General features: G+C 47.6%; 1 protein-coding gene across 6 annotated transcripts in view; it reads left to right on the top strand.

Annotated features, from left to right (window-relative positions):
* The window catches only part of LOC137789272 (protein shisa-6-like), a 62,565-nt gene that overhangs the window by 27,164 nt on the left and 17,897 nt on the right, over nucleotides 1-17,504 (top strand). The window contains exon 5 of one of the 6 annotated variants that reach the window (XM_068582671.1): nucleotides 13,831-13,869. The exons of the other annotated variants lie outside the window; for them this stretch is intronic. Coding sequence (XP_068438772.1) covers nucleotides 13,831-13,869 — 39 coding nt within the window. The remainder of the gene's footprint in view (nucleotides 1-13,830; nucleotides 13,870-17,504) is intronic. 6 annotated transcript variants of the gene reach the window in all.

The raw sequence follows: 17,504 nt of genomic DNA, 5'->3' as shown, positions 1-17,504 counted from the left end.
CTGAGCAGCGCGGCGAGGCGTCCCGCTGGCGCTGGCGTCCCGCTGGCGCTGGCGTCCCGCTGGCGTCCCGCTGGCGTCCCGCTGGCGTCCCGCTGGCGCTGGTGTCCCGCTGGCGTCCCGCTGGCGTCCCGCTGGCGTCCTGCTGGCGTCCCGCTGGCGTCCTGCTGGCGTCCCGCTGGCGTCCTGCCGGCGTCTGGGACACAACTGGACTAGATTTTGGCCCAAACTCCACCTGACGCGTCCTTGTTCTCCTCCTCTCTTGATGGAGGCGGTTCCTCTGGCAGACATCTCAGAAAGCATGAGAATATTAAATTAAACCAGGAGGAATTAGCCATGCAGCTGCCACAAGGCCCCCTGGGAAATATAGTAGAAGATGGAAAGTGGATATGTACGGCGCTGGCAGCTCATTGACTTGAAGCCTTTTAGCTAGCTCGTTAGCCTTTTAGCTATGACTGACTGTGCACACTCTGGTGGCTCCAGAGCTGCTGATGTTAAACTGCTTTTAATGAATGAGGAACGATTATCTCACAACCCGCAGAGTGCATTGTGGGGATTGACCGTGATTAACGCACACGGGTCACGTGACAGGCTGCGTGTCCACATGGGTTTGTTGAGCCAACAGAGGGACGACGAGGCGGATTTCTGTACAACAACATGGTCCAATGCAGCAACCGCAGGCGGCCATCTTGGACTCTATTTTAGGAAGACTAATTGATGAAATGTCATTTTCACGTTTACTTAAGAGAAGTAAATCTGCTGACTTTCTGGCCTCACATGTGCATGGAAAAGATCTCAAGGATACATTTATTTTAAAAAAACAGGTCTTATGTAAGCGTTCTTTGAAGTTACTCCCTCTAATCATTTAATAGGGCATCACTAATGTACTCTAATTTGTTCTAATTCAATTAGACTAAGCAATTTGACTAGAGCAGATGTGCAAGGAAAAACTACTCTTTTACGCTATCATGTCCTTCATCATCCAACAATTATGATGTTTCAACAACTGCTGATGAGCGATGAGGGATAGCTTCATTCAGGCTGCAGTTTGAACAGCTGCGTATTGTGTGTAGTATTTTATTCCATGTCTTTATTGATCTTTTATAATCCAATGGAGTCTCACGATATAAGAGCCAATGGTAAGACGTATAATAACTATGAGCTAGGTATGAGGAAACTTCTTCATCGTTCATAAAGCATAGTTCCACACTTCATAAAGCAGTTTGAACGAATGCTTCATGGCATGCAGTTATTCTAAAGTATTATCAAACCAATCCAACATGGAACAAAATCAGCTCATATTTATTACTCTCGAAAGCTGAAAAGCTAATCTTGCTCATCAGACTGTGCTGGTATGATTTGATCAGATTTGAGCGAACCAGCCTGTGACCTGTGAGGTCATTATGATAACTCCATTCATAGATAACTCCAGTGATGAGCCGAGAGCTGCCGCGCGCATCCGGTGTTCTTCACTCCGACCATTGTTCAAACATCTCTGTGAGCGTGTCTCTGAGGCAGCAGAAGCTCTGAGAGAGGACGGCTGTAGGATGCGGCTCCAGGGCTCATGCAAATGACTCTGTAGTATATTGTATGTTAAATGTCAGCCCCAGAAGCATGCATCGCTCACAGGCTGCTGTCAGCGGACGTTCCCCTGGTCACAGGGTGAAGCTGGACTCGTGCAGAGGCTACTCAAGGTCAGCACAGACACAATCCTCCCAAAGCGCCTCTGACAACAACACAATGACGTCCAGCAGGACAGACTGGGAGTGATATTTCCTAAAGTCCTGCCGCCTCTTTCAGAAATAGCCGCTGCTGTCTGTCCTTCACCTCTTCCTCCCCCTGGTTCACTGATCAATCGTGATGTGCATAATCCATTATTTTGGCCCATTGATTGAGCCCGGCGATCAGAGGTCCGCGTGGAGGCAGAGGCGACCGGACCTCCAGTGAGACGGCTCCTCGCACAAGCAAAGGTGTCAGCCGCCGGCCTCCTAATCACCCGGTGCTGTGAGTAATGGCTATGAAAGCAATCACAGGGGAAATGCATCATCTCTCCAGAGCCTCCATCTATCAACCTGACTCGCTCTCATTTGACTGAAACGCATGCCAACGTGAAATATGACACTTTGTGAAAGCAGAGGGAGCACGTTGGCTCCGGCGCTGCAGAGTAATAATTAAACACACCATAAAGGCCCATTGTAATTCATCCACTGACACGCTTCTGAAGATGTTTCCTGGGTAAACATGTCATGCTGCATAATTATAATGCTTCACCAGTTCATACAGAATTACAATGTAGGCCTACTAACAGTCATTTTCCACTTCAGTCATCTTTCAATTTGTTTCCCCACATGATATCAAAGAAGAAAGAAATGCCTCACTTGCACACCATCAAAAAACTATTTGTGGAGGAGTTTGATGTGTTTCTCACAAACAAAAGCCACAAGCGGGCGTCCTCCTCAGCGGGCTGATGATGAAGACGAGCAGGACAGATTCCCTCTCTGCTTTCACATCCGTGACATTTGAAGGTGTTGTGTTGCAGGCCTGGTTGTGCACGTTGTGCATGTGTCTTCCCTCAGTGGGGATGTCTCCTCTGCGTCTTCAGGCCACCTCATGACGCTGCACGTTGTCGTCTCAACAGGCGCCACACTTAAAAGCTTCCTTTGAACAAGCACCAATGTGCCAATTTAGCAAAATGACCAACAAAGTCAAACGGGGTCCTTCACCCACAACAAATTCAGATGATGAATTATGTTTTTGTACATCTAACGAATACAGTGTTTGTCACTTTGAAACAAATTGCTACAGCATCTCTGGAAATGAATTCTATAGATTTTCCTCTCTGCTGGTTGTGTTTTTCTCTCAGCGAGGTTGTTACTTCATTAGATGAGGAAGGCTGTCAGCTCCTCCGTCGCTCACACAGAATACTGATCGCTCTGCAGCCGCTTTAGCCAATTACCTGTCGTGGAATCTGAAATAATACATGAATGCAGTTCCACAAAACCTGTTTTTATACCTTTATTCCCTTGTTGGTGCAAGGTTAGATGGAATTTAAATCTTTGAGTTTTACAGCTCGTTAGAGAACACAGCAATCAAATTAAAACCGATTTATTAAAGGAAGGATCCCCGCTGCACTTTATGACGGTGTCATGATTAATATGTGCTGAAGGGCTGCAGATTATTAACAGAGTGCTCTATCAGAAGAGAACGTGTCCTAAACGATCATCCTCGCCACCGTGTGTGACCACCGTGTGTGACCACCGTGTGTGACCACCGTGTGTGACCACCGTGTGTGACCACCGTGTGTCACCACCGTGTGTGACCACCGTGTGTGACCACCGTGTGTCACCACCGTGTGTCACCACCGTGTGTGACCACCGTGTGCGACCACCGTGTGCGACCACCGTGTGCGACCACCGTGTGCGACCACCGTGTGCCACCACCGTGTGCGACCACCGTGTGCGACCACCGTGTGCGACCACCGTGTGCGACCACCGTGTGCGATCACCGTGTGCGACCACCGTGTGCGACCACCGTGTGCGACCACCGTGTGCGACCACCGTGTGCGACCACCGTGTGCGACCACCGTGTGCGACCACCGTGTGCGACCACCGTGTGCGACCACCGTGTGTGACCACTGTGTGTGACCACCGTGTGTGACCACCGTGTGTGACCACTGTGTGTGACCACCGTGTGTGACCACCGTGTGTGACCACCGTGTGCGACCACCGTGTGTGACCACCGTGTGCGACCACCGTGTGCGACCACCGTGTGTGACCACCGTGTGTTCATGTCTCCCACACGCAGCGCGTCGTGTGTGTGACACGTGATGACAACACGGCGCTAGGCCGAGGTCCGGGGTCAGTACACACCGGTCAGATTTAGGGAAACATTTGTTCGGGTATCTTTGTCGTTGGTTTCAATGACCTCAGCTTCAGGTTAAGGAAGAAGTTCCCGTCTTGAACCTAAACGTTGTGTTTGTGCAGCATCTGCTGAACAGATTGATGTTTTCCTTGAGAGAACAGTCTCCCACACTGTCTCCATGTGTTTGGAGGACTTCCTGTAGATTTACAACGCTTTCCATTTCCTACCGATTCCTTTAACTGGACTCTGATGTTCTGTAGATTGGAGCTGTTCTGAAAGCCGTTCATTGACTTCATTACTTCTGAACACAGCCCCATTCACAAGCAGTAGACTACACACAGGTGAGCTCCATGCTAATGCTTGCGTGACTTCTGAAGACAATAGTCTGCGTCAGAGGTGATTCTCCTGAAGGTGTGTATGCACACCGGTATCTTGTGTTGTATCTGTGTAATGAATTAGATCAGTGTCGTGATCTGTGGTCACATGAAGGTCTGTTTTGTGCTAGCAGCGCTATGAGGCTACTGAGGCACAGCTGTGCTTTGTGCTAAAAACAACAATACGCTAACTTGTTTACTGTGTCCACTCTCCGTTTAGCCTGTTAGCATGTTGGCTAAAGTACTAAACACTTTAGATTTTTCACATGATGGTGAGATGAAGATCCAGGAGATCATTTATGCATCACAGTATCTATGCAAAAACATGATAATCCATCACATAGAGATCATTCCATCCAGATCAAAGTGCTGGCTGAAACAGTACGTATTGTTAGCAGTGGATATGTATGATTGCTCAGTAGCAAAAAGAGAAAGGGATCTACTTCTCTGTGGCATTCAATCATGATGAAATATTAACCTGCCTATGATATGGTTCCATAAACCTCATCCCGAGTTACCCGACCCGTCCAGCGCCTCCGGTTCAGTCTGGCACGCTAAATTAATAACAATGCTGTGCTCATGACTAGTGGCACTTTTCTGAAATGCTAATAAAGCACATAGCGTTGAGCTGTATTCTCTGCAGGAAGTCTGAGGCCTGTGGCTGCTCACTAGATCTCAATGACTTCATTACCTCGTTATAAAGAGTCACTGCGCGCAGCGCCAACAGCAGTTCAAACAGGACCGAAAGAGCGAGTCCTTGTTCTGCTCGCCGAGCTGATTCCTAGATCTAGAGGAGGTTGACATATCGACAGCACCGGTGAGGATTAAATGGACTCCATCAACATCCAGATTGGTCTGAAACCGTCCAGCCCTTTCACTCCACTCGGCTTCAGCCAATCAGCTTGTAGCTCCCTCACTGCTTCAGCCAATCAGCTTGTAGCTCCCTCACTGCTTCAGCCAATCAGCTTGTAGCTCCCTCAGTGCTTCAGCCAATCAGCTTGTAGCTCCCTCACTGCTTCAGCCAATCAGCTTGTAGCTCCCTCACTGCTTCAGCCAATCAGCTTGTAGCTCCCTCAGTGCTTCAGCCACTCAGCTTGTAGCTCCCTCAGTGCTTCAGCCAATCAGCGTGTAGCTCCCTCACTGCTTCAGCCAATCAGCTTGTAGCTCCCTCACCGCTTCAGCCAATCAGCTTGTAGCTCCCTCACCGCTTCAGCCAATCAGCTTGTAGCTCCCTCAGTGCTTCAGCCAATCAGCTTGTAGCTCCCTCACCGCTTCAGCCAATCAGCTTGTGGCTCCCTCACCGCTTCAGCCAATCAGCTTGTAGCTCCCTCAGTGCTTCAGCCAATCAGCTTGTAGCTCCCTCACTGCTTCAGCCAATCAGCTTGTAGCTCCCTCACCGCTTCAGCCACTCAGCTTGTAGCTCCCTCAGTGCTTCAGCCAATCAGCTTGTGGCTCTGTCTCTGCGAGCTAACCACTCAACATAATCTCGACTGTTTGCTTCCTGGCTCCTGGATGGTGGAATGAGCTGCATTGACATCAGGACAGCAGGAAGTATCTACATCTTCCTCATTAAACTAAAAACTCATCTCTTTCGACGACACCTTGAATAAAGACAGTAACACTTTAGTAGCAATTCAATGTCTCTTACTTATAGCACTTTGTAGTTTGACATTATTAAAGCAATTGTGCTTTCCTGGTCATTGTTGCTCTGGGTTTGTCCTCATGTTGAGTACACTTATTGTAAGTTTCTAAATGAAATGTAATGAAGCAAAGTGTGGACACCTGCCAAGTCTTTTGTCTTTTGAGCTTCAGGCTGAGTGAAGCAGGATATCCTGTCTGTCACATCCAGGAATGTGAGGTGCCTCTGACGATTTTATTAGAATTTTTAAGCTAAAAAAAAAATCACTTTTTGATTTATAATTGAATAATTATCCACAGCTGATCCAAGTGGTAGTCGGTGAAAAACTCCTTGAGGGCATGAAAGGTCACCAAGATTTCCCCCCAGTATACAGTAGACTGCTTAGTATTCAGCCAATCTTTTGTCTTTCTCCTCCTTATTCACGCTGAGGCCAGAGGAGACAGAGCAGCGCTAACTCTCAATGAATATGTCAGCTTTTAATTCAACTCTGCTCTGTCTTTTGTAGAAACATTTCTATTCATGAAGCAATCCTCCATAGTCATGACACTGCATACTTATGTTTCTTTTGTAAAACTCCAGCAAAATGGTAATTAAATTGCAACTGTGGGCTTCTGTCCCCTATGCAGACTTAGAAGCCTTTATCTTAGTAAATGACTGGCAGTTGATTATGAAAAACCCAACAATGTTTCTCTTTTTTTCTCTGGCGTGAAGGCAGTCCACCCACACCTTCTGCTTTTGTGCACACCATTGTTACGGCTCCATTGTTAATGAGTTTAGAATTAACTGGCTGTAATGACTGGAGCCCTGCTGAGCCTGATTGTGCTGCTGAATGGGAGCTGGAGGAGTAATGTATGGCTGCACGTGCGCACGTGTGCAGGTATCTGGATAGCAAATATACAAGCGTGCTGCTTTGCAGGGACATAATGCTGCTGCTGTACAACATGACATCATGTCGTCTGTGGCCGTTCATCTGCTTCCAGGTTTGGTTTGAGTGTGATTTGTTTATATCAAGCAGACATCAGCTGGTGAAGCCGTGGCCTCAGTCAGCTGGGGGCACGAGACTGTCCAGACTAATCCATGTTACATCCACACAGCCTGAAAACATTGTAGATATGGATACATGCATTAAAGAGTTCCTTTGGGTGCTGTGTTGGCCAGTCAGCCGTTCGGGGCTGTGAGCTGGTGAAGGCGACATCCCCACATGAGGGACACGACCAATGCAAGAGCCCATCCCCTCATGCTAACACTCTATGCTCCATCAGATGACACATGAACGTGGCTCTTTAACGTCACCCAGCACCAGGTGAACAGTAACTCCTGCTCTATAATAACCGTATGTAACATATTAACATTGCATACAGTAACTCCTCACTATTTCAGTCACCAGACAACATATTGTGACATTCAAATGAGTGAGCACAGTGTCGTCTCTTTGTTTTGAACACGATACAGCCCCAAAGCTGACGTTTTCCATGAGCTCACTTCTCCTCCATAGTAAACATTTGAGGATGCACCTCTCCGGGGAGCTTAAGAAGCTCCATGTTCAGTGCAGGAGACGAGGCCGGGCTGCACAAAGTAGCGGACCTCAGCCTCGGGCCGCTGATGTGGAGCTAATCAGAGCCACAGCAAACAAACATGGCGTCTGCTGAACTTACTGCACACAAGGGGAGGAACAGAAGACATGTCTGACAGGAGACGCATGTCTCATAGCTCCTCTGGCGTTGAGTCACGAGGAACTCTAAGAATATGATAGCTTTGTTTATTGTCATTACAACACAATAGAATCATGTGTCCGATCTGGAATAATGCTACACTGCAAACAACCGATCGATGCTTAAACTGACAGGAGAGCTGCGAATAACATCATTAGGTTTATTCAATAAAAATCCAATCTTTTATGTCCTTGTGTGTTTTAATAACAACAAAAAACACAATAAATCACGATAACAAAGTAAAAGGAAAACATTTAGAAAGTCTGATGCTTTACAGCGGTTTAGGAACAAAGACATAACGAGTGATGATCCTTGTAGACCGGCGGTATGAAACAATATGGATCATCAATAATCATCAGAGTTATATTGACTCAGATGTTTTGTGCTGATTCGATCAGAACCATTTGTTTTCTGATCCGTTGCATTGAGCAATGAAATGACTCATCTCGCGTATTACTTCAATTTTGTCCTTTCATTTCAAATGATGGTCTATTCCAGGTTGGCCCTCCACGAGCTGCAGCATGAAGCAGAGGCCTCCATCAGGACACCAGCAGGAAGGTTAGCTGGGCGGGTTAGCTAAGCGGGTTAGCTGTGTGGGTTAGCTGTGCGGGTTAGCTAAGCGGGTTAGCTGTGCGGGTTAGCTGTGCGGGTTAGCTAAGCGGGTTAGCTGTGCGGGTTAGCTAAGCGGGTTAGCTGTGCGGGTTAGCTGTGCGGGTTAGCTGTGCGGGTTAGCTGTGCGGGTTAGCTAAGCGGGTTAGCTGTGCGGGTTAGCTAAGCGGGTTAGCTGTGCGGGTTAGCTGTGCGGGTTAGCTGGGCGGGTTAGCTGGGCGGGTTAGCTGTGCGGGTTAGCTGGGCGGGTTAGCTGTGCGGGTTAGCTGTGCAGGTTAGCTGGGCAGGTTAGCTGTGCAGGTTAGCTGGGCAGGTTAGCTGGGCGGGTAAGCTGTGTGGGTTAGGTGGGCGGGTTAGCTGGGCGGGTTAGCTGTGCGGGTTAGGTGGGCGGGTTAGCTGTGTGGGTTAGCTGGGCAGGTTAGCTGTGCGGGTTAGCTGTGCGGGTTAGCTGTGCGGGTTAGCTGTGCAGGTTAGCTGTGCAGGTTAGCTGGGCAGGTTAGCTGGGTGGGTTAGCTGTGCGGGTTAGCTGTGCAGGTTAGCTGGGCAGGTTAGCTGTGCAGGTTAGCTGTGCGGGTTAGCTGTGCAGGTTAGCTGTGCGGGTTAGCTGTGCAGGTTAGCTGGGCGGGTTAGCTGGGCGGGTTAGCTGGGCGGGTTAGCTGGGCGGGTTAGCTGTGCGGGTTAGCTGTGCGGGTTAGGTGGGCGGGTTAGCTGTGCGGGTTAGCTGGGCGGGTTAGGTGGGCGGGTTAGCTGTGCGGGTTAGCTGGGCGGGTTAGCTGTGTGGGTTAGCTGGGCAGGTTAGCTGTGCGGGTTAGCTGTGCAGGTTAGCTGTGCGGGTTAGCTGGGCAGGTTAGCTGGGCGGGTTAGCTGTGCGGGTTAGCTGTGCAGGTTAGCTGGGCAGGTTAGCTGTGCGGGTTAGCTGGGCAGGTTAGCTGGGCGGGTTAGCTGTGCGGGTTAGCTGTGCAGGTTAGCTGGGCAGGTTAGCTGTGCAGGTTAGCTGTGCGGGTTAGCTGTGCAGTGCTTAGCAAAGTGTTGACAGGAGCAGAGGAGCATCTGCACCTCCTGCCTGCCTCCTGCTCTCCTCTGTCCTGCAGCATTATTCTCCATAATGAGCTCGTGGACAGGAGATGAGATATGATTCTTGGAATTAAAACAGCATTTTCTACTTTGATCATGCAGCAGTGTGTGGAGCACTGAAAGAAGACTCTCCCCTTCTTTATCGAATCGTTGCTCTCGTTCTCCCTCTCTTAATCTTTCCCTCGCTCGCCCTGCTCTATCTGAGCTCGGGGGATAGCTGGATGAGATGCAGAGTTAATGAAGAAAGATGTTTCTCTCCCCTGCAAGAAGCTTGGTACACTCCGGCAACTTTGTGCTCTGCTTTTGTAAATCGTGTCTCCATCGGCTTTCATGCTTTACAATCCCAAACCCTGAACCAGAAGCACACGTACTGTTTATTTTGTGTGTGTGTGTGTGTGTGTGTGTGTGTGTGTGTGTGTTTGTGTGTGTGTGTGTGTGTTTATGTGCCTGAAAATACTCAACACAAATTAATCTGAACTATTCTCTGCTCCTCGCACCTCCGGCCTTTTTCTGTGAAAAAAATCCCAACAAAACCATCCCCATGTCTTCCTTTTCATTACACACCATCTTCTTTAACTTGTGTACAGGCCGAGCAGCAGCCCTCGCTCTCGTGCACACACTCGACGTGGCCGTGTCTCCGTGCACTGCAAGGGAGAGGCAACATTGTCAAAGAGCCATTTAAGATGCTATCATCTAATATGGAGGCTGACGTGGGCTGGTGCTGGCAGCGCGGTTATGTAAGCAGCTTTCTCAGGGACGGATAGCAATCCAACACACCCAGCAGGGGAGCGGTGTGTGTGTGTGTGTGTGTGTGTGTGTGTGTGTGTGTGTGTGTGAGAGAGAGAAGGGTTTGAGGGGTGAAACACACACTCAGTACGCTACATAATATTGCACAGTGTTTTGCCACAGGTACAGGCAGAAGCACTTTTTTCCTGCCAATTGATTTGTTAATATGCTAATGCAGCGTGATTGGAGTCGAGAACGCAGCGCGTCTTCGCTCAGGGAGTCCTTGATTGAAAGAAATCAACCACTGAGGCAGCGGAGGAGAGAGAAATGAACATTTTGGAAATCAAAACTTCAAACTCGTCCCCGCGTCATATGGAGATAGAAACATCTGGACAGGAGCGCAGTGCAACATGTCCAGTCCAGCATGATCACTGATGACATCATCATCTGAACCAAGAGCCTTTGTTTTCTCCTCAAAACACGTTTGTCTTTAGGAGTTTGTTTGAACCCTTTATGATTATCGGGCCGCTTGTATTTTATGCATCGCTAAACACAAACAATCTACATTTCAAACCTGCAGAAACTGATTTATTTTTCCACCATGTGGTCAGTACAACAAGTTCTGAGCGTGTTCAGCCCTTTTCAGATGGTCTCTGACTGTTTAGGAGTCACTCCGCTCTGTTCAGCCCATCATTAGAGCGCACTGGGATACCAAGAGTTTCCGTGCTTGTTTTAGTGATTATTACATCACATTCTCAAATATCAAGAGAAATGGGAATCAGACCCGAGCTGTAACAACCTGTTGTCCTTTAATCACAACTGCAGGTTTCTTCCTCCTCAGATTGTGCAGCAGTTAAGTTATCAGAAGCGTTGCATGCTACAATGAAAGCTCAGAGTTAGCGCATTACAATGATACATGTATGAATTAATGAGCGGTTTGTTTGGATGCGGTTTCAGCTGCCAGACTCTGAATGCATCGGCTCCATTAGCGAACACGGTTTATGAGATATTACATATGCCACATTATGTGTTGATGTGAAATTCCAGACTATGTGAAGTCCTAGAGTCATAAAAAAGCATTTAGCTTTATTGAGAAATACATTCCAGCGTGGCAGTAGCTCCTGGACTCACTTCCCCACCATGTATGCTAAACTAAGGGAAATGCACATTACTATCAAAATCACTCTCATCTAACAGAGTCGGTCTGAGCCAAAGCTCTTCACTTTGAGGAGACTTGTGAATGTCATCCTGCTCAATAGAGATCACAGACGAAGGTTTCAGCCACACATTCCTACAAGAGAACAAAGTCTTTCCCTCATTCTTTCTGGCAGAATTTGGTTCTTGAAGGCTGGTAAAAGAAATCCTCTTCCCTCGGCTCTGTGTGCATTGTGGACACATGGCACGTTTTAGTGGGCTGAGTCCAGACCAGTGGTTTCAGGAGAAGGCCGGCTGATGAAGCTGGCCTCGAACAAGCAGTTACCTCGGGCTCCAAGTCTGAGAAAACATATTAAGTGCTGATGGTGGGCATGCTGGGAAGGATTCTCCTTCGCCTTCGTTGTGCTGCACCAGACAGGCAGGGCTTTCTGCCAACATCACTGCGGACTACATGGAGGTGTGAAAACACAGCGCTATTCCAATTAAGGAGCAATAGCAATGCTGTTCACAGCACTACACTAATGTCATGTGAAGCCCAGCTTTAAGAGACTCATCTTTAAGAGTTGCATCTCTACACTGACACTCAGTTTAAACCAGATGTCCCTCCTCTCCCTGCATGACACAATAACTTGCTGCTTCACATCGCAACCTGTGAAATGAGACAACTGTTTTCTTGTGCTGAAGGAAATCTTCCTGGAGAACTGTTCAACCTGACCAGTTTGTGTTGACTGGAATGCTGCACACAGCGTACACATCCAGCACCATGTTGAGTCAGGAAACTGCTGCGTGGGCCTCAAGGTTTCTTGTCCCATTTTAGTTTTAAATAACCGTCTCCAGACCTCTCCTCAGCACCACAGGAGGTCGGCCGCCTCTCGTCGTCACGCTGCTATTAGGGGAAAACTCTCCGGGTTGTTTGTGTTTTTTAACACAGTCGCGATGGTCTTGGGCAGCACAGGATGCAAAGCAAAGCAGCAGATTGTGGCTGAAGCAGCCAAAGGCAGGCTGGACCCACAGTCTCCATCAGCTCTTTTGCAGCTCATGGAGCAGCATCACTGACCTATGAATTACCTGCACGTTAACCAAAGCAAATGAAATGCCAAACGAAAGCTGAGCCACAGATGTCCCCGCGCTTTAGTCTGTAGCGTGGCCTGCGTCCAGCAGGACCCTCAGGAGGACCTCTGCATGGTGCTCACCACCGGGCAGAGGGACCACACAAAGGATGCAGGAGATGACAGAGTCCTCTGGAGGAAAACGATGTCAGCCTCGCGTTACAGTTCAGATGGATTCATCAAGCTATGGATAAGTTATTGACTAGAAGAAGACTGCAGGTCGTCCAGCAGCCGGGCTCCACGAGGGCGCTCCTGTTCCTCTGCAGTGAGGTCAGCATGCACTGAAGGACCAGAACGCGTCTCAAAGCTGCTCTCTTGATATGCATCTGCAGAAGCTCACAGATGCAATACAACAATAACAATAAGTGTGTCTTTGGTGACTTCAACAAAGTCATCCCAAAGTGTTTTAGAGATGAAACAGATGAACACAATGTGATAATAAATATGATAAAGAATCCTCACAGCAAATATAATACATGTAAGAGAAAACCTAAATAATAAAAAGAAGAAGCCTGGGATATGAACATCTGAATAACAAGCAAAGAACAACTCACTGCAATGTTTATTCATACTCCTCTAATGTTTGCTAATATTAGCTCACATTAGCCCACAGAGGTCATACAACACCAGAAGCAGAAAAACAACAAACATATTGAAAAGAGCCGTTTGTTTTGTTCTTCTGAACGCAACTCTTCATGTGAAAGCAGAGGCGTGTCTTGTGAAGGTCATACTTTAACGCACACGTGTGTGCGTGTAGTGATAGAACGAAGCATTGTGTTGTTTATCTGCCATGTGTACTTCTGGTACAGAGGTGTGATGTGTTTGCATATTTCTCTCAGCATTTCATGTAAACCTCCGGCTGCTATCAGCACGTCGATCTGGAACAATCTGCAGTTCCTGCTCCTCCTGTGTGCCGCAGCCCTCCCACCGCTGCTCATGAACCTACACAAACCATGAAGGGTTATGCGCTGATGGGCTTAAGGTCAAAACTGGTAGCGTGTCGTTCAGAGCCGGAGAAGGCATCCCTGTGTCGCCGTGTGGGAGGCGGCGCGGTGAGGAGCTGATGCTAAATCCATAGTGATGGATCAAAGTGCCGCATGGCTGAAGCCCTGCGGGGTCAGAGAGCGACGTGGCTTCAGCGTCTCATCGTCCTCCTCCTCCAATTCTCTCTTTTCAGCTTGAAATTCAAACTCCTCTCACTTACTCCACACTTGGAGGCATTGTGTGTGTGTGTGTGTGTGTGTGTGTGTGTGTGTGTGTGTGTGTGTGAGAGAGGTGATTTGATGCTTTGTGTCATGGTGTCAGTTGGCATCAGCCAGCAGTAGATGAGGAGATGACATGTAATAATCAATATCCCAGCACTAACATGACTCTGTTCCCAGCAGTGTGGCCACATATCTGTAACGTGGGCAATATTTGAGTCATAAAATCAAGCTATTGTCCAGCATTATTGTTGAATATAATCATATTTTTACAACAACAAAAAATCCTTTAATGGTGTCCTTGATGTTGTGTGATTGTATGTTCCTGTTCCAGCACAATCTAATGAGTAACCACTTGGTTGTGTTTTCTAGGAGAAAAGCATTGGCCGGTCCGGTCCCAGAGTCACCATGGTAGGATGGCTGTTCTTTGTTAAAGGGTCAAAGTTGCCTCTAACCACTTCTTTGTGATTTCTATATTTCTCCTATGAGTCTGAAGTAATTTGTGATGAGTGTTTGGAGGCAGCTTCCACCTGGCCTGTTAATTGTAGTGGTGCCCTCCCATTAACCTCTACCTCTCTATCTGTACAGCTGACCTGTGTCTTTCCCTGACATCCGGCCTCCTGTCTGTGTGACGGTACATGTGTGCGCTGTGCGCTGTGCGCACTGCTTCTAGGGGTGCAACGGTTGAGCAAAAGCCTTTTTCTAAGACGAGCGTTGAAGGTTTTTGAAGAACTTACACTTCACGCAATTGGCTCAGCTTGATCCGTGAAGTACACAAACACTGCTCCAAAGCACACTGATCACAGTGACACATATTACCTCATGTTTAATTCACACAAACACAAAAAGAAATGTACAAAAGACAGCGTGGTTTTACAAAGAGCTGCGACGACAAACGCCAGCTGGCAGCTGTTGTCACAATGAGCTAGCTGCTAAGTGCTAGCTCCATAAACTGTTTGTCCAGAATGAGTTTCACCACGTCTGTTTTTATCCTCTCTGTCGAGGGACGGCCAGGTAGAAGACATGCTGAAGGAGTGTCGCTCGCGCTGCAGGCACACACTGACTGATGCACGCGCTAGCAACAGGGCCCTTTAGCCCTGTGATGGACTAATGCCGTTGCAAATCGTTTAAGCTAGCATGTCACTTCACTTCAGTTCCACACACACGGCTTGTGTCCGATCCAGCTCCCTCCAGTGTTCTGTAGCTCAGGGAGAAACTTCAATGAACTCATTCACGTTCTGAGCTTTACATCCAGCGGCTGAGCCGACTGCTAACGTAGCAGACAACACAGACATAGTCCTGTCACTCAAACCAAATGAGGGGTCTTATTTGACCGTACACTGAACCGAACCTCTGTTGTGGCTCCGACATGAACCGTTGCACCCCTACCTGCTCCTAATCAATGATGTGGAGATGTGGGCTCGCCTCTCAGGAAACACTGTGAAGAGTGCTACTCGAGTTTTGTCTTCAACCAACAATCCTCTGAGCAGAATGAGTGCAGTCTGGGCCTAATTACTGAAGGACTCAACTAGGACATGTGAATGTAAACATGCTGTGTAGCTCTTGATGTTGTTGCAGCTGGCCCACATTGTTGTTTCTTTCATCGTGTTGTGCCTTAAAACCAAACTGGTCCCATTTCACTCCTCTGTTCTAATCCCTGCCCTCTGAAATGTCTGTTTGAACTGTTCCACTGAAGCTTTGTGTGTGTCGCTCACGTTACTGAATCCTAACCTCGTGGTGTTCGACTCTGTCCGTCTCATTGGAGAGGAGGGCTGGTCTATAAAGGCATGGATAAAGGCAGTTTTGATGATGTTACTTCTTCTATTTTAAGAAGACATCAGATAAATCTGTGCTTATCCTTGCTTAAGATATACGGACCCTCCTCTTCCTCCTCTTCCTCGTCCTTCACCTTCTCTGAAAGGAAGTCTGCGTTTCAACAGCCCAGCCATGAAGTCGGTTGGTATGTCATTCAACTGTTGGCAGAAATGGCTTTTTTATTCCCACGATGTTCCATCCCATGAAAATGCCATACTGTTCCACTGTTTGATTCCCAGAACAGATGATTACCGTTAGAGCCGGAGTCCCCTTTGCAGCGAGAGGAAGAGTGAACCCAGATGAGCTCTGTAGGAACATCATGAAGCATTACTTCAATAAAGTGGATCTGTTATTGCCTTTTAACACACAGGTCACCGTAGATCACGGTGGGCTCACTGTCCATCACACTTCAAAATGAACTGGATATGAAGTCCATCTCAGCCTCCGCCCTCCTCCTCCTGCTGAGACCACCGCGACTCATTTGTCAAGCTGCAGAGGCAGTGACATGTCAAGTAACTACTTGGCCTTTGGTGTCTTGGGGGTGATTGTGAGTTATGAGATAAAGAGCGATACTTACCGGCAGTACAGATGGAAACAGTCTGGACTGGGATTTTATTGCACTTGGAAGAACACAGGAGCTTTGCAATCTGCAGCTCTAGTGACTCATTATTGGGGTTATCTATGAATGCATAATGATATCTGAGTACTTTAGAGTAGCTATTCATTTCAACCAATTCAAACCGTATGTTAATTGGATCTCACTCATTAGCCGACATGAGATGTAGATAAACAGACGTTTGGTACTGTCTGCTGCATGCAGACAGTATGCAGCAGCAACACAACGTTATCACCAGTCCTAACTGAACTGTGTTGGTCTGTTCAGTCCTCGCTGTACGGCTTCCTGTACTCAGACTGATGCAGTGCACAATAAGAATAGGGAAACTGGAAAAGTTGCAACTATCAATATTCTTTCATGAATGTCGCAGTTGGATTGAGGCCGAGGAAAAAGACTGTGACACAATGGACTAATCACAAAAGAATAAAATAGTGTTGCACGACAAAACCTGGACTACACAGAGATATAACATGCTTCAAACACAACTCAAACAGCAACTAAATGAATTACTGAATATCAAAATCAATATTTTGCGACGCGTCAGCTCACTCGGTTTACAGACCTGCTAAGAAGCTACATGCTACAAACACAAGCCATGTCTCAAAAGAAAGCACAGCCCTGAAATACTGCAAGGAGTTGACTACATCCTGTTTCACTCAAACATCCCGGACGCCTAAAGGGTGCAGAGTGGGAGGGTGGCCATCTTTGTTTCACACAGGACGGCGCCTTGCTGATTAGGATTGACTAACTGTGTTGTCAATCTCATTTGGTGGAAATGGCTCAATCTCTTGGCTCTAACGACTCAAATGAGCTGTCAATCACTCCAGTGGGCCAATCCGCTGGGAGGTTCATCCTGGTGTAATCACATGCAGCTGGCGTAGTGAAGAAGAGCACATTTTCCCATGATGACAGATCAATTTAGCAGCTTGGTTTTGGCTTCATGTGTGTTACTCCGGTATGTGGATCTATGGAACACCACATACGGGATGTACAAGTGCAGGATATAGTTTGGTACATCAGAAAATTCAAATTGGACATTTTGGAGACCTCGTCTGTTCCCACTGTGCTGAGGTCTGGGAGCTTTAGGAGGCATCGCTCCACAGAGACAATGAACGGGCTTTTCTTTTGTGCTGCGTGTCGTCTTCATAGACTCTTAACCAGTAACATAAACCGTGGAGACTGATGTTTAGACAACTGAACTAATCTCACGAGTGGTTTTTAGACCTTGTGGTTGGAGAGATACACTCTTTTAGTTTGGGGCCCAGGAGGAGCAGTGATGACCTCACACTGCATGTGTTGGTCTGAGCGCTGGTGATTGGTGGTGAGGAACATGTTGAAGTGACAGACGGAGCAGACATCAACACAATGTGCCAATTCAAACTCATTCTAAAACCATGCCGCCAGAATAACACAAGACACGCCAAAACAACTCCAGCAGTCCGTTTGTGTTTTAACGTGTTGAGGAGCTGACGTCATGCTGAGTTAATGATGGGACGTCCTGCAGTCGCACAGCAGTGTTCAGCTAGTTTATGAACTCTTGTTTTCTATTTTCATAGCACATTTAGATTAGCAAGTATTAATGCCCAAGTAGTATATATATATATATATATATATA

This window comes from Clinocottus analis, unplaced genomic scaffold, assembly GCF_023055335.1.
Source record: "Clinocottus analis isolate CAN_PGR_092001 unplaced genomic scaffold, fCliAna1.0.p SCAF_19, whole genome shotgun sequence".
Lineage (NCBI taxonomy): Eukaryota > Metazoa > Chordata > Actinopteri > Perciformes > Cottidae > Clinocottus > Clinocottus analis.
The sequence above is the reverse complement of the archived record's forward strand: the minus strand, read 5'-3'. Positions and strand labels throughout refer to the sequence as shown.